The 25,194-nt window shown below is 41.3% G+C and overlaps 1 protein-coding gene across 1 annotated transcript in view; it reads right to left on the minus strand.

The window, feature by feature from the left end:
- Positions 1 to 295: 295 nt before the first annotated feature.
- Positions 296 to 25,194, minus strand: part of SEC24A (SEC24 homolog A, COPII coat complex component) — a 67,525-nt gene continuing 42,626 nt past the window's right edge. Inside the window, exons 16-23 of the mRNA XM_055142576.1 lie at positions 22,907 to 23,080; positions 20,445 to 20,555; positions 16,830 to 17,005; positions 11,606 to 11,743; positions 9,511 to 9,615; positions 8,768 to 8,860; positions 4,037 to 4,140; positions 296 to 3,685 (exon numbers count right to left, since the gene is read on the minus strand). Of these exons, the coding sequence (XP_054998551.1) occupies positions 3,571 to 3,685; positions 4,037 to 4,140; positions 8,768 to 8,860; positions 9,511 to 9,615; positions 11,606 to 11,743; positions 16,830 to 17,005; positions 20,445 to 20,555; positions 22,907 to 23,080 (1,016 nt within the window). The 3' untranslated portion in view covers positions 296 to 3,570. The remainder of the gene's footprint in view (positions 3,686 to 4,036; positions 4,141 to 8,767; positions 8,861 to 9,510; positions 9,616 to 11,605; positions 11,744 to 16,829; positions 17,006 to 20,444; positions 20,556 to 22,906; positions 23,081 to 25,194) is intronic.

Below are 25,194 nucleotides of genomic sequence, written 5' to 3' on the forward strand. Positions count from 1 at the left end.
GTAGCATCTCTCTGCCCCTCCCACACCAACATGGAATTAAGTACTTTCAGCAGTTAAGTTTCCACTGACTTAACATGAATACATAACAACTTAAGTGACTGGAAACTATTTACTTGGTTTTGGAAACACACCCAGTGATTCTTAGGGGCTACTCCCCTGGCAGTGCTCAGGGACCATATAGGATGCCAAGGACGGAACCCCCATCAGCCATGTGCAAGGCAAGGACCCTACGCACTATACTATGGCTCCGGCCCTCTTGGAAGCTACATATATCACTTTAAGTAGTCACAATGTGTAAGCTCTTTCAATCAACTTTATTGAATAGCCAAATTGATAAGTTAGCACAGTTCCAAAGATTATTTGCATGGGTTACAAATGACATTATTTTAAAACAGGAATAAAACAGTGAAAATTACAAACTATAAAAAGGAAGACAAATCTTGCATCCTATCTTTTCCTAAGAAAAAATAGAATACAACACATGAAAGATCAATACATATTTGAATTTCAGAACAGAATTTAATGTTACAATATTATACACTACTTTACAAAATTAAAATTTCAATATAAGGATTATATTTGCAATAGATAACAAAATCTTGAAATCACATTTGGTGGTCCCCTAAATAAAAGCTGTTATGCATCATTGATTAGAAGAAATAATTCTTTTATTCTAATTATTGTAAAAGTCTATTAGACTCAAAACATTAAATTAAAACAATGAAATATATGCAAAGTAAATAAATGGTACTGCTTGAGTGAATATTAATGTCAGACTTACAGAAATGTTATTTTAAAAATCCTAGAAATTAGAAAAATATAGTACTTTTTATGGTAGAACTGCCATGCTCAGATTTAAATACCAAGATTGCCCTTGTCACTTTAGTAGTTGTAGATCTGTAGAAAATTCAAGGATCTTTCATAATTTATAACTACAATAAAAAAAATATGGCATAGTGTAAATATTAGTTGCTTTACATCAAAAAGTAATACAAGATGAGATAGCAAGTAGTGCCCTACTGCCCAAAAAAACCAAAAAACCTAAAAAACACATTCAATATTGCAAAAGATAATTGCTTAATATCAGTATCTCCAAAAGAGTCGCTCATTCCCTCGTTATCTGGAGAACAAATATTATGAATCCTAACAAAAGTTATGTTTTTGTGACCTACCTTTATAAAATTATTCTGGATCGCACATTATGCAATACCAAAAATAATTTTTTTTTTTTTTGGTTTTTGGGCCACACCTAGAGTGCTCAGGCTTACTCGGCTCTGTGCTCAAGGAACAGTCTTGGTGTTGCTCCGGGGACCATATGCTGTACTGGGGACCACACTGGGGTTGGCCACCTTCAAGGCCAGCACATTACCTTCTGCACTACATCTTCAGCCCCGAAAAGAATGTTTTTTAAGTGAATTTGTGAAACATACTAACAAAGCATGTGGTAACAAGATTCATACCACTCAGGGATAAAGTGAGGCACAAGAAAGAGTATTGTCCCTAGAAGCAGAAACATTTCCCTCTGGAAGATTCTTCACTACTGGTAAGAAAGAACTTACAAATATCAGCATTTCAAATTCACATTATGAAGATAATCTGTTATTTTAAGAAACATCAGTGCATTGTACCTACTCTCAGTTTCTTCAAAAGGGAAAATGTAAATCGATTTTAATTTCTACAGTTTTAAAATTACTTCCTAATAAATTAAGCTATTTTCAAAAAAGTTTCCAGTTCATCATATAACTTGCATACTGAAAAGAAATCTTAACACTGTTTAAGGAAGATGATATTCCTATTTTACTTTTATTGTTTCTGGGCCATACCTGGCAATGCTCAGTGTTCACTCCCAGAGGTGCTGGGGGACCATGCAGTGCCAGGGATCAAACCAGGCTTTCCACACGTGCAAAGCATGTGCTCCAGCACTTGGAGCTATCTCCCCACCATGGGAAGATGCTAGTTTTGTAAAACACAATTATAATCTGGCAGGCAGGCAGGCAGTAATGTGGGACCTGGGACTTGCTTCTTCCCTATCCAAAACAACTCAATTAAAGTCAGCTCATATTGATGTAAACTTGAAAATTACTATTTTATTGGTGACCATGTGAGACCAAGATTGTAAACACATTTTTCTAACCCATTAAAACAAGGAAAATTCTCTTTATCAAGTATTACACATGAACATCTTTTACTTTAAGAAGTTCATACAAGACAAAATAAATCTCTGAAAACCAGGCCAAACTCTTTTAAAGATATTCTGTCACAGCACTTTAAACATACAAATGTATAATATATCCATTTGTAAACAAAATTCATTAAATGATTTTTACTTTATTTCTCTGACTGAAACAAAAAAACCTCTTGAGCATGTTCAGAATGTTTCTTTCATAACCTCCCTAAATCAAATCTGTTTAATCTTAGTACCCACCAAAATCAACAGCAGCATCCATGCTTTAATAAGATTTACTATCCCAGAATAAATATTTCTTATGAGCGGCTTTCAATTTAATTATCTGTTATTTCTCTGTGTGTAATGCTGGGGATTTAACCCAGGACCTCACACATGCAAGGCAAGCACTCTACCACTGAGCTATATTCCCAGCCCTGATTTAATTATTAACTCCTTAGAAAAAGGCTACCAATGCATTTAAGACAGTACTTAAGAAAGCTTTGTCTTTAATTCTTCTTCATTTCACCAATATAATATTTGCATTATTACACATCACAGAGCAGAAATACACCAAATATTACCCACTTAAAGAATCAAGATAACTAAGGTTCGTCATTTCCCTGCCATCACTGCCAGTCCTGATGTATGTGATGTATTAATGAAAAGAGCTCAGATTCTTTTCACTGCAGAATAAGATCGTATGTCCAGGTGTTCTGCAGTCAAATCGGAAAAATAATAGTTTTCACTTCCAATAAAAGTGACTTTGTTCTTCAAGTATACAGAATACTGACAGATTTTAAAGCTTGAATGTATTCATATTCTTCTCAAGCTTGATTAGAGTTCGTTTACTCTCATTTTGGTGACTATAGTGAGCCTTTGTCCATAAAAAAGCAAAACAGAGATGGAGGGTAGATTATAGTTTTTCTACGTAGCATGTACTTCTGAAATGTTTTCATTTGAAAAAGATCATAATCAATGGATTTGTAACTTCCCTGCAACACTTAGTCTTGTGAGGTTTTAAATGTAGCAGCCCAAAATTCAGGAAAAATGAGAAATATACAACTGGAACACAGAAGACTTTATTTTACAAAATGTACTTTGCCTCTGCAATATTGTCTCATCTTATTTTAACCCCTAACAATGCAAATATAATTGGCAGCAAATGAAAAAGGGCATAAAATCATATGTAGGTATATTCTGATTTTAAAAATACAGTATTTTAGAGTTGTATGCTTGATTCTTTGTGGTGGTCCTTTATTTGCTATAGTTTGTTGAAATCACAGTGAGAACATATAATCATCACATTAGTCCTCAAGCCTAGTAGAAAAGGAAGGTATTATTACACATTCTCATTGTGCATTTCATGACTTTTCTTAAAATAACTAACAAGTATCTTCATTTGTTCACTTATTCACTTGCTGTTGTATATGCAAAAGGAATTCGTAATATGATAATGCAGATTCTGTTCTGTCTTCTACCATGTTTTGAAGAAAACTTGCTTTCATTGGACTCTCATCTCTTAGAAATAAAAGATAAACATAATTAATATATATAATAGACAAAATATAAACTAGATTTGTTACAAGGCTTTTAACACACTGTTAACAAACACTGTTAATGATTGCATCTAAAACATAAGTAGCTAATTCTGGGGGACATCTGAGAACAGTTGACAGAAAGAAATTGACTTATTTTTATGAATAACTGGATTGGAAGCATAATTTTATGCCATTATTAGAAACAATTACATTTTTTCTAGATTATACTAAAGGGTTTGCTAAAACAATATGTTACATACATCTGTGACTCAAAACAGCTTCTTAAAATTTCAAATAATTTCATGTCTAGCAAAGGAAAAATTTAACTTACCGTATTACATAAAGTATTGGGTAAAATGGTCTCTGCTCTCGAAGCCAAGAGATAAAAGTTATTGTTCTCGCAGATTCTGGGGTATCAAGTTCTGGAAGGTCTGTCTATTTAAAAACAAAAATAAAAAGGCAACATTCAACTTACTCTACTATCTAATGTATCTACAGTGCTGTACAAATTTGATCATGTATATGAATCACAAGTGATCTCACTCAACTAAGATAATTATTTCAGGGATCTGGGAAAAAGCTGAGGCTACATATAAAACTTTCTAGTAAGGGGTCAAACAACTATGTGAGGTTTATAGATCATTTAGTCTCTCTTGCAACTACTCAGTTCTGCTGTTCCACTAAAATAGCTAGAAACAGGGTCTGGGGGGAAAGCTCTGTCTCGAAGTGCCTGCCGTTCGAGTCAGAGGTGAGTTTACTGACCAGTACTACCACATGCATCAAGGATGGTTCCTGCTTCTCTGCTACTATGACTACCAGTGCCACACAAGGTGTAAGACATGGTGAGCACAATGACAGATGAGAAGCATTGTGGCTCCAGGAGCACGAGCTCTGATGAACATCTGAGCACCACAGTGAGCCTGGACAAGCACCAGAACCAAGGAGTTTGCAAGCACCACAGATAAGAAATATGGCCTCTGGGTTGAGCACTCAAGTGCCCAACTAACGCTTTAGTCAAGGTTGCAAACACTGCAACTAGTATGTACCCTAAAATCATCTCCACACTCAAGTGCTCAAGGACCACAGAGGAGAGCATCTCTGACCCATGGTCATCACAAAAATTTCAAAGGGGAGGAAAAAAATAACAAGTTGCCAAGTCTTGTCCTAAAAAACCACCCTACCTCTTCACTTTACTATGGAATACATTCACCCGTTATATCAAAGATGGAAACTACTCAATATTCAGAATACTTAGTATTCCAAACTATCGGTGCAACTCAAGAATTAAAAACCAGCACTTGGCCCATGTGTTGCTTCAGGGTGCGTGGGTTGCCAGCTCAGGGTGACCATGCCAAGGCAGCCTGCACACATGCCACTGCATCTCCCCCTTGAGATGTGCACTTTGGCCTCCATCCACTCTGGAGAAGCCCGTGTTCTCTTTTGGACACCTTAACTTACCTCTCCTTACCCCCCTTTATTTCCCAAGAAACTTGTTATAATTAAAAAATATATATATATATTTATATATAACAAAAAATATATAACAAAAAAATTAAAAATAAATAAAATAAAATAAAAAACAAAACAAATGGGGCTAGAGTGAGAGTATAGTGGGTAGGGAGTTTGCCTTGCACGCGGCCAACCCGGGTTCAATTCTCAGCATCCCATATGGTCCCCTGAGCATCGCCAGGAGAAATTCCTGAGCTCAGACCCAGGAGTAACCCTTGTGCATCACCAGTGTGACCCAAAAAGCAAAAAAAGTGAAAATAAAAATAAAAAAGGGGCTGGAGCGATAGCACAGCGGGTATGGCGTTTGCCTTGAACACAGCCAACCTGAGTTCGATTCCCAGCATCCCATATGGTCCCCTAAGCACCGCCAGGAGTAATTCCTGAGTACAGAGGCAGGAGTAATCCCTGTGCATTGCCAGGTGTGACCCCCCCCCAAAAAAAAAAAACAACTAGCATTTAGGGGCTAGAAAGAGACAGGTTAAGGTGCTTGCCCTGCATCCCGCCCATTCAGGTTCAAATCCCAAATCCCAAGCACCACATGTGGTCCTCCACACACCTGCAGGGGTCACTTTTGAGCTCTTGCATAGAGGCAGGAACAGCTCCCTGAGTACCACTGGGGGTGGCCCCAACACTCCCATCACCATCACCAAAAATTTAAAACCACACACACACACACCAAAAAAACAATACATACAAAATATGTGTTTCAACCCACTGAGCTACTTCTCTGGCCCAATTAATTTTGACAAGGATTTCTCACAGTGCTGCTTGGGCTAGGTGAAACTCAGGAACCACCTGGACCACACACCTGATAATGCTTGTGGGAGTATGTGGTACTGGGATCAAATTCTGGGTCCTGCACATGTTTGATTTTTAGTCTACAACTTGAGTTACCTTCCTGGTGTCCATATATATTAATTTAAACACATTAACCTTCCAACAACTTCCACAAATAGAGTTAAACCTATAGAAAAGTGGTGGCATAAACACATTAAAATATTAGGACAAACTGGTAGGGTATTGAAAAGTGAATTAAATAAGACCATCCTCTAATTAATTTTACCTTTAAAATTTAAAAACTATTCAAATTCTATGGGATTGAGCTATTGTTTTGTCATGAACTAATTTACTTAATCCTCCATAAACAACATTTTTACTTTATAAATGAGACTGTTAATGGCTTGTTCAAGGTCATAGAGGTAGTGGTAGAGACTATTAATACTTTTTTTCAATAATCAAATAACTAACACTGACCACAAATCATCTCTCTGGGTGAGAAACGGTTTATTCTTACTCCAAAACAGCCACTGAAAGGAGCTCAAAGGCTAAGCACATACTCTTCAGTCAGGAGGCCCAGCACCACATGGTGACTCTGAGCACCCCCAGGAGTAATCCCCAAGCTATATTACTAAGCATGCCAGTGTAACCCTCAAGTCAAAAACAAACAGTCCCTGGGAGGGATACTGGGTTTATTGGTGATGGAGAACGGGCACTGATGGAGGGATGTGTATGTGAACATTGTATGAGGGAAAAACAAGTTCTAATATGTGTAAATCTGTATCTGTACCCTCATGGTGATTCACTAATTAGAGAATTAAAAAAAAAAAACAGTCCCAAGAACAATAAATCACCTGCCACAACATGAGCATAGTGCTAAGTAAGGATGTAGCTCAGGGGCAGAACATAGTCCACCTTAAACATGTGAGTCCCGGGGCTGGAGTGATAGCACAGTGGGTAGGGCGTTTGCCTTGCACGCGGCCGACCCAGGTTCGATTCCCAGCATCCCATATGGCCCCCCGAGCACCGCCAGGAGTAATTCCTGAGTTCATGAGCCAGGAATAACCCTGTGCATTGCTGGGTGTGACCCAAAAAAAGCAAATAATAATAACAGTAATAATAATAAAATAAACATTAAAAAAAAAATGTGAGTCCCTATAACTACAAAAGGAAAAACACAGGTTTTTTTGTAGTTTTTTGGGGGGGTTGAGCCATATCCATTGATGTTTGGGAACCATATGGGATGCTTGGGAATTGAATCCGGGTTGGTCGCATGCAAGGAAAGTGCTCTACGCATTGCTATTTCTCACTCCCTCACCCCTCACAGCTTTGATGGGAGCGAGCTGTTGCCAGGGGAACCGGCATTCCCAATAATTAGCATAGCTTGATGGCCTGGCAATTGCCTGTGGCTGGGGTTTGAGATAGGGAGTGTCTGTGAAGCTCACTGCACTAGTTCATTCCACCTCTGCACTAGTTTATAGAGAGCCCATGAAACCTCATGACACTCCATCCTGTCTAGCCCATGTAATCATAGAATTCACCTTCTTCCTCCTGTTTCGTGATCCACATGTAGTGCATTCCTTTCTGCTCCTATATACCACTGTTCTCCCCTAATAACGTCTCTCATATGACTACAAGTCTATGGACCGTGTGGGTGACTTTGTCTTGGTCATGCTGTGCACATCAACCTTTGAGCATTTGTTACCTGGGTGCCAGAAAACTGTCTCACATCCGCAGGGTTCAATAGCTGCTGGACGGCTAGTCTATAGATTAACTGGACCAGGACACACAACATAGTAAAGGGGGTCTCTATCACCTTTGAGCACAGCATATAGGGGGAAGAGTATAGAAGGAAAATGGAGGGGGTTAGTAAGAAGATGCAAATGGGAAGTAATGGGAGTAGGGGAAGGGTTTGGGTACATCAGTGGTGTAGAGGAGTGGTATACCTATATATCCAAACCACAGAATCAACAACAATGAGCACGAGATCCACACTACAACAAAACTTAAAATGCAGGGGCTGGTGCAACAGCAGAGTAAGGCGCTTTCCTGGAAGGATGGAATTTGGGGACAGGGTGGGAAAGAACCTGGGAATATTGGTGGAAGGAAGTTGACACTGTGGTGAGATTGGTTCTAGAATATATGTTTAAAACTCAACTTCAGGGACTGGAGTGCTAGAACAGCAGGTAGGGCATTTGCCTTGAATGCAGCTGACCTGGGTTCAATCCCCAGCATCCCATATAGTCCCCTGAGCAGGAGTAATTCCTGAGTGCAGAATCAGGAGTAACCCCTTGAGCAAGGCAGGTGACCCAAAACAATAAATAAAAAAACTCAATTAATACATTTGTAAACATGATTCTTTAAAAAAAAATTTTTTTAAATCATATACTGTCATAACACCAAGAATGAATAAGCGAATAAAGCAAAATAACCTCGTGAATACCTTTAAAGTATAAAATGAGCATTTTCAGGCCAGAGAGCTAGTATAGTGGTAAGGCACTTGCCTTGTATGTGGCCAGCACGGGTTCATCCCTGGCAGCCCATCTGGCTCCCCCAGCACTGCCCTGAGTGCAGAACCAGGAAGGAGGAGAGCCCTGACCACTACCAGGTTTGGCACCAAAATAAACAAAAAAAGAGCATTTTCAATAGGAAAAAAATAATAATCTGAACATTTTTTAAAATTCCAATATTACACTAATTTCAAAATGAAATATTCATGTTTCACATATTTTGAATGTCCTTTATGTCTACCATAATCATTGTATTAGAGTCTTACCATAGTCGGTGGAATTAATGCATAGTTTTCTACTCCTAGAACCTGGCGGAGAAAATGCTGTCCACAATTTTTTCCAACAAAAAGCATCAGAACCTGAAGTCAAGAAGAAAATGATTTTGTAATAATTACTGACTCACTTTTATAACTGAATAGGTGTTAAAAGACCAAAACAATTACTAAGTTCAGTGAGATTGTATAATCAACAACTTGAACTAATATTTGCCATTTACCAATATTATGCATGGTATTAGAAAGCACCACAAAGGACAAAGATAGTTAATAAAAAAATTTAAGTTGGGGCTGGAGCAATAGTACAGCGGGCATGGTGTTTGCCTTGCACACAGCCACCCCAGATTTGATCCCTGGCACCCCATATGGTCCCCCGAACACCACCAGGAATGATTCCTAAGTGCAGTGAGTATTGCTGGGTATGACCAAAAAGTCAAAAACCAAAAAAACGTAAGTTAGGGGCACAGTGGGTAGGGCATTTGCCTTGCACTCAGCCAACCAGGGTTCGATTCCCAGCATCCCATATGTTCCCCAGAACACTGCCAGGAGTAATTCCTGAGTGCATGAGCCAGGAGTAATCCTTGTGCATCGCTAGGTGTGACCCAAAAGGCAAAAAAATAAAAATAAAACAAAAAAACAAGTTAAATAGCACAAAATCTGAGGAGAAAGAAAGAGATTTAGGGGAATAAAGAAATAGTGAAGTAAGATAGAAGGACTATAATCAGAAGACTCACAGAGCCTGCATCCATGAGAAACGCTCCATCCCTGCTCAGCTTCTCCACTGAAAGCTGAAGAATAGGTGGCTGAGGTATAGTGCGATCGTTGATATTGAGTGCTCCCTAAGGAATTGCCAAAATATTGAAGGTTAATGGAGTGACACGCAAACAAAGTATTTTAATGTATATTATTACCACCGAGGATTTCAGTCTTATTCACACTTAAATATCAAAGAAAAAGAAATATTTAAAATCACTGTGAATCCCAATAAAACCAAAGCAATTATTTTAACTAAAATTTTTTAAAAACAAGTGCACCCAATATTCACATTTCCTGAATAAATGTAGTGAGAGTCAAAGAAAGTCTGAAATTTACTTAACAATAATAGCAAGGGGGCTGGAGCAACAGTACAGCGGTTAGGGTGTTTGCCTTGCACATGGCTGACCCGGGTTCGAATCCCAGCATCCCATATGGTCCCCTGAGCACTGCCAGGAGTAATTCCTGAGTGCAGAGCCAGGAGTAACCCCTGTGCATCGCCGGGTGTGACACAAAAAGCAATAATAATAATAATAACAACAACAAATAATAGTAATATATAATTAACTTAGTAAGATTCAAATAAAGTGGAATTTAGTTAATAAAGGCTGACTGTGGCTTAGGTCATGTACCCTTCCTTGGGGAGAAATGATTTTTTTGCAGTGAATCTTAATAGTTCTTTTCTATTTGGAATTTATTAATGGATGTTTCTGGGCTGGAGCGATAGTACAGTGGGTAGGGCATTTGCCTTGCACACGGCCGACCCAGGTTTGATTCCCAGCAACCCATATGGTCCCCTGAGCACCGCCAGGAATAATTCCTGAATGCAGAGCCAGGAGTGAGCCCTGTGCATTGCCGGGTGTGACCCAAAAAGAAAAAAAAAGAAAACATGGGATATTTTTCCCCCTCCTTATTTATTATTTTTCCATAATTTAAACTTTGAAAGGTTTTTTTTTTTTTCTGCTTTTTAGTTCACACCTGGCAATGCACAGGAGTTACTCCTGGCTCTGCACTCAGGAATTTCTCCTGGCAGTGCTCAGGGGACCATATGGGATGCTGGGAACCAAACCCGGGTGGCCACATGCAAGGCAAATGCCCTACCCACTGTGCTATCACTCCAGCCCCTTAGAAAGGTTTTTGACTAAAATATTATTGTGAATCTACATATGTTAATATGATTAAACTTCAGAATTTAATATTACCATGTTTACAACCATGATCTTTTTTTTTTCCTTTTGGGTCACACCTGGTGATGCTCAGGGAATACTCCTGGCAGTGCTTGGGGGACCATAAGAGGTGCTGGGGATTGAATCTGGGTCGGCAGCATGCAAGGTAAATGCCCTACCAACTGTACTATTTTCCGGTCCCTCAATTTATTTTTAAGGTAGATAATTATGCAGTTTTTCCTTTTTATTTTTTATGCTTATGCTTGAACGAAGGGCCTAATATGTGCAGAGCCTATACACTACCAATGGCCACACCATATATCCTTGGTGTGAATATTCTCTCATTCAAGATCTCACACTAGAGAGGGGAGCCAACAGTACAGTGGGGAGGGCATTTGCCTTGCAAGTGGCTTACCTGGTGCATCCCATATGGTCCCTCAAACACCGCTGGGCGTAATTCCTAGTGCAGAGCTAGGGGTAACCCCTGAACATCACAGGGTGTGACCCCCCCAAAACAAGATCTCATACTAAATATTAACCTAAGATGGTCAAGTTTAATTTCACTCATATTACTCCTCTCATATTAATTTGTTTACATAAATAAATGGGGAAACAGGATGTGATACAACTGTTAGAGCACATGCTAATAACATGTGAAGTCCTGAGTTCAACTCCCAGCACTGCAAACCCCTCTGAACACTGATGGTATCAGTGTTCCAATTAAAAAAAGAAGCAGCTCAAGAAATAAAGACATTCGTTTTAGGAACTAACCCAAATAACACTTTAAACATATCCAGCAAAGAATAAAAGAGAAAACTTTAAAACCTTTATTAATTTCTGCATATTTCAATAAATTGCACTTATAAAAACATGCAAGTAAAAGCCACTAAAATAATAAAATCAATCATACCTCATCTGAGAGATTGTCAACTCTATACAAACTGGGATGAGTTGTGAGCATAAAGTAAATCAAAGGCTGGTTTTTTACTTGACACATTGCAAAAATGCGTTCATCTAGCCGTGCATTTGTCCCAGTCTGGAATGATTTCTGCAACAAAAAAAAACCCCACATGCAATTAAAAAAAAAAAAAAAAGCGAGGAGGGAGTTATTTAATAAATACATATAAATAGCAGATATAAGAACATTTTTAGATAGAATTAGTAAATTTAAAAGTATCTTCATACAGAAGTAGCAAATTTACTATTAATCTTTGAAAATCCTATACAAAGTCATACATATCTGCATTGAATTGTATCCTAAGCTAATTGTCTTGATACAATAATTACCTTACCATATCAAAGTGATCTGACCACACTGGTGTCTGTTCCCTAATCACTAAAGCAGATCTAAAACACTATACTGGGGTTGAAGAGACAGTACAGCAAGTAGGGTTGGCCTTGCATGTAGCCAGCCCATTTGATCCCCAGTATCTGATATGGTACCTTGAGCACTGCCAGGAGTGATCCCTGAGTGCACGGCTGGGCATACCAGAACAAAACAAAACGTTATTTATGTACAGTGACAATAATGTAACCATCTAAACACCAACATGGTTTTGGCCACACCCTGCAGGGTCAGAGACTGAACCCATGCCTCCTGTACACAAAACATGAGCTCCAGCCCATTGTGTTATCTCTTCAATCCTACCCAACTGCATATTAACAGTAGTGGCCCTACAGCCTTCAGAAAACCATTTCGGAGTCTACTCAACTACAAAAGATAAAAATACACTGCACATGACAACACATACAAATGAAGAATCAAAACTTTAAGTACTCTAGGGGCTGGAGTGATAGCACAGCGGGTAGAGCGTTTGCCTTGCACGCGGCCGACCCGGGTTCGATTCCCAGCAACCCATATGGTCTCCTGAGCACCGCCAAGGGTGATTCCTGAGTGTAAAGCCAGGAGTAACCCCTGTGCATCGCCGGGTGTGACCCCAAAAAAAAAAAAAAAAAAAAAAAAACCTTTAAGTACTCTATACATGCTTGGTGATCATCAGTGGTGTTTACTGTTTATCCCACTACTAACAGAAATTAAAGAATGCAACAATGCTTACAATCAACAATAAAAAATAGTAATACAAATGAGGACAGGTACTTAATAGTTACTAAATGATCGTGCACCTTAACAGATATAGTAACTTCATGAAAATAAAGTGATGCGGTAGGTTTTACACATTCCAATCAAATGATTAGAAACAAAGACCTATAACAACAATAAAATTATGCATTAAAACAGGTGTAGTGCTAGAGCAATAGTACAGCAGGTAGGGAATTTACCTTATATGTGGGTGACCTGGATTTGATCCCCCACATCCTATATATCTGGTCCCTTGAGGCCTGGCAGGAGTAATTCCTGAGAACAGCCAGATGTGGTCCAAAAACCAAAAGCAAAACAAAACAAAACCAAAATCCCAAGCCAAGTGCACTGTCCTGTGTCTGTGTGTGTGTGTGTGTGTATGCACGCGCTTAGAAGAGAATCTTTAGATACTTTAAACTGGCTAGTCACAATGAAAAAAAGAAAAGCTGGGCCAAAGTAATAGCACAGCCTGTAGGGCGTTTGCCTTGTATGTGGCCAACCAGGGTTCGATCCCCAGCATCCCATATGGTCCCCCAATCACTGCCAGGAGTAATTCCTGAATGCAGAGCTAGAAGGAACCCCTGAGCATCGCTGAGTGTGCCCCTCCAAAAATACAAAGAAAGAAGAAAAGTTCCATTTACTCATTCAAAAAATATTTGCTGAGAGCCTTATATGTCCTAGCATCTGTTGTAGGTGTGACAACAAAATGAAGAAGTAAAAGTCCTTGTTCTCTTGGGCAGAGGAGATACCTCGAAGACCTGGAGCTTCTTGCATCCTTGAGCCCCAGGTTTCACTGGCCAGTAATTCAGGATCTCCAAAGTACCTGACACAGTCCCCACAAAGCCCACAGAGCACTGAGCTGGGAGTAGCCCCTAAGCTTTGTGCGACTCAAACAGAACTATTCTATTCTTTAGAAAAAAACTAAGACTATGTCATGTTATATTACAATATATTAGAGGCAAGGCTATAAGGGAAAATTGAGGAAAAAGAAATGAAGAATGCCTGAGCGGGGTGGCGCGAAAGCACGCACAGCAAAAGGCAAGCCGGGAAAGCAGGCCTCGGGGAAAGGGCTGCATCTGAAACGGGAAGGGCCAAGACGGGATCTTTTCACAGGGGTCACACCTTGCAGTGCTAAAGCCATCCCCAGGGCAACATTCCCCTGGCAGACCTGCTGGTTTGCTGCTGGGCCTGGTGACAAAGCAGCTGGGGGCAGTGAGGGGCATTATAGAATCTGTGACCAAATCCAGGGCCTGATTCATGGAAGGCTATTATACTCGATAGACTGCTCGAACTATCGCCCCAGTCCAAGAAAAATCTTGTTTTAAAGTTTTTTAAAGTTTTATATCTTAATTCATGAAAATTCTACACATGTGTAGCATATTCAGACATAAAAACACATAACTGAGTTAAAGAAACTAGATGTAGATCCAAACACCATTCCCATTAGGGTGCAGGGAATTGGCCCTTCTCGTGGGAAAAGATGACAGACTCCAAAAATCTGAGCTCAGCAAAGCACACAAACTAACAAGAGCCAGAGCACTCCCTGAACAATTCTGGAATCTGGGACGTTTTCTCAGGTGCTTCATTTTTGATTTAGGGCCTTTTGAGAAGAAACCCTGACGCGAGCAGGGGTTATTCCCAGTGTGTTCAGGGGGCCATGTGTTACGGGAACCCAACCCAGGGCATGTGCTACAGCCCTTTCAGCTCTCTCCCTGGCCTACCCGGGTACTTCATTAACATTAGTTTATTTAACTAAGACAGCTAACCTGAAATCTACACACATGGACATTATATTTAAAGTACTGAAAAAATAAGCCGCCCTCAATTGCCCACAGCTGTCTTATTTTGGGAAGTCAGGAGAGTAGAAATGGGCGGGAAGGGGAGGGAAACAAATGACAGATAAAGAAAAACTTATAAATAAATCTAAGCACAAGAGATAGTCAGTAGCTGCTTTGGCTAGGATCTTGGTTCAATCCCTGGAACTGCACACGGTACTCTGAGCACCGCCAGGGACCACTCCTGAGTACAGGGCCAGGAGCAGTCACTGAACATCACAGGCTATAGCCCCAAACCCCCAAAATTTAAAAAATAATCTGAAAATCACATCCTCCATTTTGGGGATTTGAATGAATCTCAAACTAAGATATGTAAGTCTTTTCTTTTTTTTTTAAATTTTATTCTGGGCAACACCAGGCTGAGCTCCTGACCTACACCTAACTGTGCTCAGGGCCCACCCCTGGTGGAGGCTCAGGGAACCATCTGGAGTGTCTGGGAGTGCACCTAGGTGGGCACCATGCAAGGCAGGCACCCTACCCATGGTGCTGTCTCTGAGGCCTGAGACATGGAACTCCTCTCTCTCGCTTCACTCCAGCATGTTCTCCAGCATGGTGGTCACCCCCTTCTCAACCTGAGATGTACTCCTGACTCTCCTCTCTGCAAAGCCCATGGTTCTCTCTAGAACACAAAGGCTCACTATTTCCCTTCGTATCTCTCTAAGTAAAACCTCTGTTGCTTAAAAAAAAACAAAAAAACAAAAAAACAGGGGCTGGAGAGATAGCACAACGGGTAGGGCGTTTGCCTTGCACGCGGCCGACCCAGGTTCGAATCCCAGCATCCCATATGGTCCCCTGAGCACAGCCAGGGGTAATTCCTGAGTGCAGAGCCAGGAGTAACCCCTGTGCATTGCCAGGTGTGACCCAAAAAGCAAAAAAACAAAAACAAACAAACAAACAAAAAAAAAAACAAAGGCCCTAAATACAGAAAGAACATCCAACCAAGCTCAAAGATAAGGAGAAGAAAGTACAACATGGGGGTCAGAGAGATAGGTCAGCAGGTAGGAAACTTGCCTTGCACAAAGCCTACCCAAGTTTAATTCTTTTTCTTTTTTTTTTTTGCTTTTTAGATCACACCAGGTGATGCACAGAGGTTACTCCTGGCTCATGCACCCAGGAATTACTCCTGGCGGTGCTCAGGGGACCATATGGGATGCTGGAAATTGAACCCAGGTCAGCCGCATGCAAGTCAAACACCCTACCCGCTTTGCTATCGCTCCAGCCCCCCAAGTTTAATTCTTTTTTTTTTTGGCAAGATCAATTGATTTTTTTTAATTCTTTAAAATTTTTTATTGAATTTTTTTAATTAAAAAAATTTTTTTTTACTGAACCAAGTTTAATTCTTAACACTCCATAGGGTCCCTGAAATACCACCAGGAGTAATTCCTGAGTGTGCAGAGCCAGGAGTAACCCCTAAGCATCACCAGGTATGACCCAAACTCTGACATCTGCAGTTAAGTACAATACAGACCGTGGAATGGGTATACGGTCTGGGAAGGCCTATTAAAATTAAGTAGGAACTAGAGAGATAGAATAGCGGTTGAGGAGCTTGCCTTGCACGTAGCAGACCCCGGTTCAATCCATGGCACCACATATGGCTCCTCCAAATACTGCTAGAAGTGATCCCTAAGTCAGGGCCAGGAGAAGCCCCAGAGCACTGCTGTGGGTGGCAAAATAAAAAAAAAAAAAAAAAAGAAAGAAAGAAAGAAAGAAAGAAAGAAAGAAAGAAAGAAAGTGTAGAGACCCAGAGAAGAGATGGCTCCAAGTATTGGAGTATATTCTTTAATGCAGGAGTACTAGATTCAATCCACAGCATTGCACAATCCCGTAAGCAGTAAGTCATGACAGTGCCCTGAGCACTGTCAGGTGCAGTTCAAAATGAAAATGAGGATGAGGGGCAGGGAGCAGCATGTAGGTAACAAGAAAGATTTGAAAGAAGGAAAAGATACATGCGATTTCTTGTTCTGAAAATAATACATAGTTTTTATTTTGGAAAATTCATCCTAGTTTACATTTTTTAAAATGTAATATCTAAATATTTGCTGAATAAGGTCTATAAGACAGTACGTTAATAATTTATTTAAAAGGCCTTTCAACGTTCAGGTAAGAGTTAAGGTTCCTATCCTCAGAAGACTTAAGTGTTAAAGAAATATAAACAATGTGTAAAATTAAAATTTGGTTTTGACATTTTCAGTGTTAGTTTAGGGTGCTGATCCTCTTACCTGTTTAAGGAGAGCCAACACGAAGAGTGGAAAAAGCCTCAGAGAGAAAGGAACCATGAGGCCAGGCTGCTGGTTACTCAGGACTGAGGCGCGGAAAGCCGAGAGCGAGTCGATGACTGCGTTCACCAGGGCGTCTCGAGCGTCACTCAGACTGGCCGTCACAGACCTGTCCACAGCTAACAGTGGTGCAGAGAGGACGAGAGACAAAGAAAATACACATTTACCCCATTCCTAAGCACAGAAGAGGGAAATTCTGGGGACCCGGGAGCTTGGCCAGACCTGGGTGTGCTCGGGGACTACTCCTGGTTCCGTGCTCAAATAGCATTCCTGGCGGTATCCAGGGAGTGGTGACAGGCCTGAACTGGGGTCAGCCATGTGCTAGGCAAGTGCCCTAACTCCTGTACTATCTCTGGCCAAAGAGAACTTTTCTTTTTTTTGCTTTTTAGGTCACACCCGGCATTGCACAGAGGTTATTCCTGGCTTTGCACTCAGGAATTACTCCTGGCGGTGCTTGGGGGACCATATGGGATGCTGGGGATAGAACCCGGGTCAGGTGCATGCAACGCAAACGCCCTACCCGCTGTACTATCGCTCCAGTCCCAATAACTTTTCTTTACATAAATTTTCCCTCCATTCATCACAAGTCAAACAAAAACACATATTTTGGACGCTCAAATGAACTTCTAATGAAGCTGGAATGGTGCTCTGTTTCCTAACTATGGGACAATTTGACAAGCAATTCAACTTTCATGAGTCTTAATGGAAAAACATTAAATCTCAGTGGGAAAACAATGTTTGTAGAATCTATTAAAACATTATTAACATAATTCATCCTTGTCTTATATGCCACAAAAAATGTTAAGTAAAAAAAAACACGTGTAACTTAAATTGTTTACTCAGAGAGAGATAACTGAATCCTCAGGGAGATACTTTTTTCACGAACTCTCATGCCACTGTCTATAAGTATTTTTGCATACTAAGACAGTTTTATAATACTAAAATCGCTGTAACTGTTCTGAAGACTTTTCAGTCTGTTGCTAAACTCAATTCATGTGGAACTGCAAACTGCATTCAACTGCTATATAAAATCTGCACATGCACATGGAAGAAGTCTATTGTTTCCCAGTGAACAATAATTGTAAGAACCTCTCAACTGATTTATTTCATTCAACTGCTATATAAAATTTGCACATGCACAAGAATAAAGCCTATTGCTGTCCTAGTGGACAGTAATTGTAAGAATCTCTGAACTGATTCATTTGGGGGGAGTCACACTCAGTGCTCAGAATGAATACTCCTGGCGCTGTGCTCAGGAGTGACCCCTAGCAGTGCCCGAATCGAACTAGGGTCGGCCACAATACAAGGCAAACACCTTACCCTTGTACTATCAATCTCTCCTCAAAATAATTAGGAGTAAGCCCTGAGCACCGCGGGCAGGCTCCTCCACACCAAAATACAACAAACAACAGCCCAAAAATAAAGATCACTGTATCACTGTCATCCCGTTGCTCATCGAATTGCACCAGTAACATCTCCATTGTGAGGCTTGTTGTTACTGTTTTTGGCATATCAAATACACCACAGGTAGCTTGCCGGGCTCTCTGAGAGGGATGGAAGAATCAAACCCGGGTCGGCCGCGTGCAAGGCAAACGCCCTACCCACTGTGCTACTGTTTCAGCCCATATCAGCAAATTTCTGCTAGCTCCATATGAACTGGTCAGGAATCCAAACTTTTTTTTTTTCTTTTTTTTTGGGTTACACCTGGTGATGCACAGGGGTTACTCCTGGTTCTACACTCAGGAATTACTCCTAGCGGTGCTCAGGGGACCATATGGGATGCTGGGATTCGAACCCGGGTCAGACGCGTGCAAGGCAAACGCCCTACCCGCTGTGCTATCGTTCCAGCCCCCAGGAATCCAAACTTTCTAAGAGCGATCTCATTTTCTTTTTTTTCTTGGTCTTGACTTTCCACTTGGCTGTCAGAGGCCACTCCCATTTGGGAGATCACGCACTGCCAGGACCCAGGCCTCAGCACACAAAGGAGGCACTCCAGCTCGCAAGGCTCTCCCCAGTCTCAAAACTCATTTTCAATTCCAAGTTCCAGGATTCCACGTCTACTGATCTTTATGGTATCCTGTCTCATAATATATTAATTAAAATATGATTTCTTGGCGCTGGAGAGAAAATAGAGTAGGTAGGGCACTTGCCTTGCTGGCGACCAACCTGGGTTCCATCTGCAGCACCACATAAGGCTCCTCGAACCCCACCACCAGGAGTGATCCCTGAGTTCAGAGCCAGGAATAAGCCCTGAGCACCATCAGGTGCCAAAATACATACATAGATACACATACATATGTGCAAAAGCACTTAAGCTCATAGATTATGAGCGAGAATGCACTTCAAAGGCAAGTGACAGAGGGAGAAGGGAGAAACTATTTAGCAGAATGAGGTTCCTTAGGGGGTGAAGAAATACAAAACTGAAGGGCCAGGGAGCTAGTTCCGGTAGTAAGGCACCTGGCTATGCAGCTGAGCCCAGTTTCATCCCTAGCATCCAGGGTCATTCCTGACACGGAGCTAGGAACAGATCCTGAGAATTGCTGGGTGCAGCTGCCCACAAACAAGAAACAGATGGCGGCTGGAAAAATAGTACAGAGAACAGGGCACTTGCCTTGCTCTCAGCTGAACACATGGCCCCCGAGCACCGTCAGGAATGATCCCTGAGTGCAAAGCCAGGAGTAAGCCCTATGCAGCATTAAGTGTAGTCCAAAAGGCAAAACAAAAGACATTTATATAATTATGTTGATGGCCAGAGAGAGCTGCTAGGACTAAGTCCATGCTAGGCATGAAGGATGACTTGGGCTTCATCCCAAGCATATGAGCATGTAACCACCACAAAGTATGGGCCAGAAACATACAAAAAAAATTTTTTAATTTAAATATTAAGAATCATGTGATGGTCACACAACTTCACAGATATACTAAAAGTAATGAAACCGGTTTTATAATAGGTTATATAATGGTTATAAATTATGCATCAATAAAGTTTTTTCCCCATTTTTTCCAGTTTTTTTTAATTGCTTTGAGGCCGCAACTGACAGTGCCTAGGGCTTACTCCTGCCCTGTGCTTGGAGATCATTCCTGGCAGTGCTTGGGGAACCAAATGCCGGGTCAGGGGATGAACCAGTCATTAGTCACATGCAAGGCAAGCACCTTAATTGCTGTACTACCTCTCTAGGCCCCTATTCAATTTATCTTTTAAAAATTAAGCTTGGGGCCAGTGAGGCAGCTCAATGCAGTAGAGTGCAGGCTGTGTATGCAGGAGTGCCAGATTCAATCCCAGCACTACTTGGCTCTCCAAGCACCGTGGGGAATGACCCAGCACTGAGCTGGGAGTAGCTTCCAACCAATACCAGGTATGGTTCGTCCACCCCCCTCCCCAGAACAACCTAAAAACAAAAGATTATCTTCCACTCAAATAATTATTTAGCAGGCAAATAAAGGATCCAAAGTATTTAAATCCTTAACACTATTTAAATGGAGGAAAAAAAATCACTGAGTATGTCTAATGTTATTAATTGCAAATTAGTGTTATTAATAAGGAATAATGATTCTTACCCATATTGGCCAGTAATCCTGAAATCGCTTGAACATCAGCTCCAAGAAAGACTTCATTGAGAGATGCAACGACCGGTAAACACAGAGTGTGAACACGAATTCTTCTTTCACCTTTGGGGAAAACACGTAAGACAGTAAGGGACAACAGTTTCTTATTTTTAACTGAGTAGGGTGTTTGTTTATTTATATTTGGTCACACCTGGCCATATACAGGGCTTACTTCTGCCTTAGCACTTAGGAATCATTCCTGGTGGGATTCAACCTGGGTTGGCTGCAGACAAGGGGAGTGCCCCACCTGCTATACTATCTCTCCAGCCCCTACACAACTATTTTTAAAAAGTGGGGTTTTGGGGCTGGAGTAATAGCACAGCGGGTAGGGCATTTGCCTTGCACGCGGCCGACCCGGGTTCAAATCCCAGCATCCCATATGGTCCCCTGAGCACTGCCAGGGGTGATTCCTGAGTGCAGAGCCAGGAGTGACCCCTGTGCATCGCCGGGTGTGACCCAAAAAGCAATAAATAGATAGATAAAAAGTGGGGTTTTCGTTTGTTTGCTTTTATAACATTTAATTTTCCTCAGTCAACCCAAGTTCTATCTCCAACATCTCATATAGTCCCTTGAGTCTTTTGTTTTGTTTTGGGACCACACCCAGCAGTGTTCAAGCTTACTCCTGGCTGTGCTCAGGGATCACTCCTGGGAGGACTCTGGGACCATATGGGGCGCCAGGGACTGAACCTGGGTCAGCCATGTATAAGGCAAATGTCCTACCCACTGTACTATCACTTTGACCCCATAAAGTAAATTATTATTATTTCAATTGAATCACCGTGAGATATAGTTACAAAGCTTTCATGACCAGGTTTCAGTCGCACAATGTTCCAACATCCATCGCTCCAAGAGTGTACATTTCCGACCACCAATACCCCTTGCATCCCTAATGCCACCTCCTTTCCCCCACCTGCCTCTATGGCAAACACTTTTCCTCCTGTCCCCTCCCCCCTTCCCTTCCGTCCTCTCCTCCTTCACCCCCCTTCTGGGCATTATGGTTTGCAATAGATACTGAGAGGCCATCATGCTACCACATTCAGCACACATCTCCCATCCTGAGCAGTCCCCTCCAACCATCTCTGAGTCCCTTCTCTATCCCAGCTGCCCTCTCCAGCCATTGAGGCAGGCTTCCATCTGTGGACGACTGAGACAGATTTCCAACTGTGGACCAATCATCCTCACCCTTGTTTCTACTGTCCTTAGGCATTAGTCTCATACTTTGTTTTTTTATATCCCTAACATACATTCTTAAAATGTGTTGAATCATCCATTTGAGCACCTTTAAATTTTCATTTAAGGGCCAGAGAAATAGCTCAAGAAGCTCAAGCACATTTTGCACTCTGGAAATTTGGATTTAACTACCCCCCAGTACTGGCTGTTTGCCCAAGCACAGCCAGGAAGAGCCCCATACACTCCCAAATAAGGACCCCAAACCAAAAACATAAAAAAAAGCAGAAATTCAATCATCACCCTGGTAAAGTTTTGCTAATTAAAAAAAACATAGCATGGGGCTGGAGCGATAGCACAGCGGGTAGGGCGTTTGCCTTGTACGCGGCCGACCCGGATTCGAATCCCAGCATCCCATATGGTCCCCTGAGCACCTCCAGGGGTGATTCCTGAGTGCAGAGCCAGGAGTGACCCCTGTGCATCGCCGGGTGTGACCCAAAAACAAACAAACAAAAAAAAACATAGCATTTCTCAAATCCTTTACTTGTTTTACAGTTTCCCTTACTAATATAACTATATAAGATACTATTTTTTTAAATTATCCTCTTTATGTCTCCCCTAGTTGAATAAACTATGAGGAAAAGAATAATTTTTAATTTAGTCTTATGTCATCAAACATATTTCAGTACCAAACATAAAAAGGTTTTCAATAGGTATTTATTAAATAAAAGGAAAGTAAAATGATTAAGGAAAATGAATAGCAAACATCGTGGCTTTATCAGGAATAGCAAAAAAGCTCTTAAAAGAAGTTATTAGGGGGGTGGAGCAATACAACTGCCTTACATGTGGCTGACCTAGGTTCCAGCCCATCGCCAGCATTCCTTAACGTCCCCTGGGCACAACAGGAGTGATCCCAGAGCAGTCAGGAGTGAGCAAGCTCTAAGCACCAACAGGGGTAGCCCCCCGCAACAGCCCCTCTGCCCCCCAAAAAAGAAAAGTATTAAGTCTTTTGAAAAATTAGGAATATACTTTTGGCTTAATAGAAATAATAAACTTCTCCAAAAAGGAGGAAATTTGTCAGAAATCACAGAATACCAAATTTAAAAATCTTAACCTTTGTGGGTCCAGGGAAAAGCTCAACAAACTAGAGCAAAAGCCTTGTATGGATGGGCCCTAAGTACACCTTCAGTTTTGTTGAGAGGGTATATTTCATGTTAGGGGCTTTTTGCCAGGAAGAAACAACTTACCTTTGCTAGATGTATATAACAGAGCTGACTGAAAGGAAACCAACTGCGTGTCAGTGAGATTTTCTTCCACTGACATCTGGACTGCATAACCAGCATCTGGGTTTACATTGGGCAAAGACAATAAATCTGTTGACCGAACAAAGAAGTTCCCATGGAAGGTATGAATGGAAAGACCTACAAGAGATAAATTTAAAAAATGAGTTATACACACATACATACAGACTTTTACATTTAATGCTAATTACTTTTGCAATTAAAAAATTTAGATATAATATTGTGATTTATAGTAAGAAATATACATATTTTATCTTTTGTTTGCTTTTGGGCCATACCCATAAGTGCTCAGGGCTTTCTCCTAGCTCTGTACTCAGCAATTCACTCCTGACCATGCTTGGAGGACCAAAAGAGATGAGGGGAATCGAACCCGGGTCAGCTGTATGCAAGGCAAACACCCCACCTACTGAATTACCACTCTGGCCTCTTAAAAATTATCGAGGGCTGAAGAGTGAGTGCAGTGGGTAAGGCGCTGGCTTTGCATGTTGCTGACCCGGGTTCAATCCCTGGCATCCCATATGGTCCCCTGAGCATACCCAGGAGTGATTCCTGAGTGTAGAGACAGGAGTAGCTCCGGAGAATAACCTGGTGTGGTTCAAACGCCCCCCTACAAAACAAAATTTAAAACATATAAAAAAATGCACATTATATAATATAGATGATTCTTTTTTTGGGCTTTTTTTTTGGGGGGGGGTCACACCCAGCAATGCACAGGGGTTACTCCTGGCTCATGCACTCAGGAATTACTCCTGGCAGTGCTGGGGGACCATATGGGATGCTGGAAATCGAACCCGGGTTGGCCGCATGCAAGGCAAGCGCACTACTCGCTGTGCTATCGATCCCGCCCCGATATAGATGATTCTTTAAAATATTGCTAAGCGTCAAAAAGTGAGTCAGAAAGTACCTCATGGCCCCAGTGATAGTACAGCAAGTAGGGCATTTGCCTTGCATGTGGCCAATCTGGGGTTTAATCCCCGGAACCTCATATGGCCCCCCAAGCACTGCCAGGAGTAATTCCTGAGTGCAGAGCCAGGAGTGAGCCCTGAGCATCACCGGATGTGGCCCAAAAATAAAACAAAATTAAAAAAAAAAAAAAAAAAGAAAGTACTTCATCTTGTTTGACTCCATTAACATGAAGTACCCAGAATAGGCAAATACACAGATGGAAAGTAGAATAGCATTTGCCCAGGGCTGCCAGAGTGGAGGCGGAAATGAGAAGCAATTGCTAACTGGTACTGCTAATTGGTAATATGGAGAAATAAAATATTAAAATTTAACTTTCCCCACTTCCCTTTAAAGAATAATGAAGAGCTATCATTTAGAAGCCACAAAAATTTTACCCTGAAAAACCAAAAGGATTTAATTATTCTGAAACTATCATTCCCAAAACAATAATGTGATTTGGTGTGAGTAGGAGGGTAAGAAGAGCAAAACTTAGGAGATGAGAAATTCTGGAGACAGGTGCTCATGATGGTTACACAATAAGGATGTGCTTAATGCCACTCAACCATGTGACTAAAGATGCCCGCATTTGGCCCAGGACATGGTTCTTAGGACTAGAGGGGATGCTTGGCATGCAAGAACTCTGGGTTTGGTCCCGAAGCTCTGCCACGGTCTCTGAGCACCTCAGGGAGCAAGCCCCAAGAAAAAGACAAAAGGAGCCCCTGAGCACATTCTTCAGTTTTAAGCTTTATTTTCTTTAGGGATACATGATTTTTCAGAGACAGTTCAGATGACAGAAATCACCCCTTTCAAGCATATGACTCAGTGATTTTGGGTATAGTCCAAGTGGCTACTGTGTTCTGTTTCTTCTCTACTTGTTGGGGGCTCAGGGGAGCCACACTCTGCAGTACTCTAAATTTAGTGCTTGGGGGTCATTTCTGGTGTTGCTCAGGAGACCATGCATTGCCGAGGACTGAAACTAGGCCTCCGCATGCCCTCAGCTTGTTGCACTACCTGTCCAGCCCTAAAGGGCTACACCTGAGGTGCTGGGGTGAGAACTGAGCATCTTGCCCACAGCAAGGTACATCTACCATTTGAGCCACATCCATAGCTCTCTAACTGTATCACCCACCTGAGTAAGAAAATAGCTTAGAAGAGAAAAATCTGCAAAACTAGATGAAAACTGCATGTTTCTTGGTAATAAAAGAAACATTTGTTCCTATATGGGTTGGAGAGATAGTACAGTGGATAGGGCATTTGCCTTGCATACTGTCAATCTGGGTTTGATCCCG

This window comes from Sorex araneus, chromosome 6 (genome assembly GCF_027595985.1).
Source record: "Sorex araneus isolate mSorAra2 chromosome 6, mSorAra2.pri, whole genome shotgun sequence".
In the NCBI taxonomy this organism is placed as follows: domain Eukaryota; kingdom Metazoa; phylum Chordata; class Mammalia; order Eulipotyphla; family Soricidae; genus Sorex; species Sorex araneus.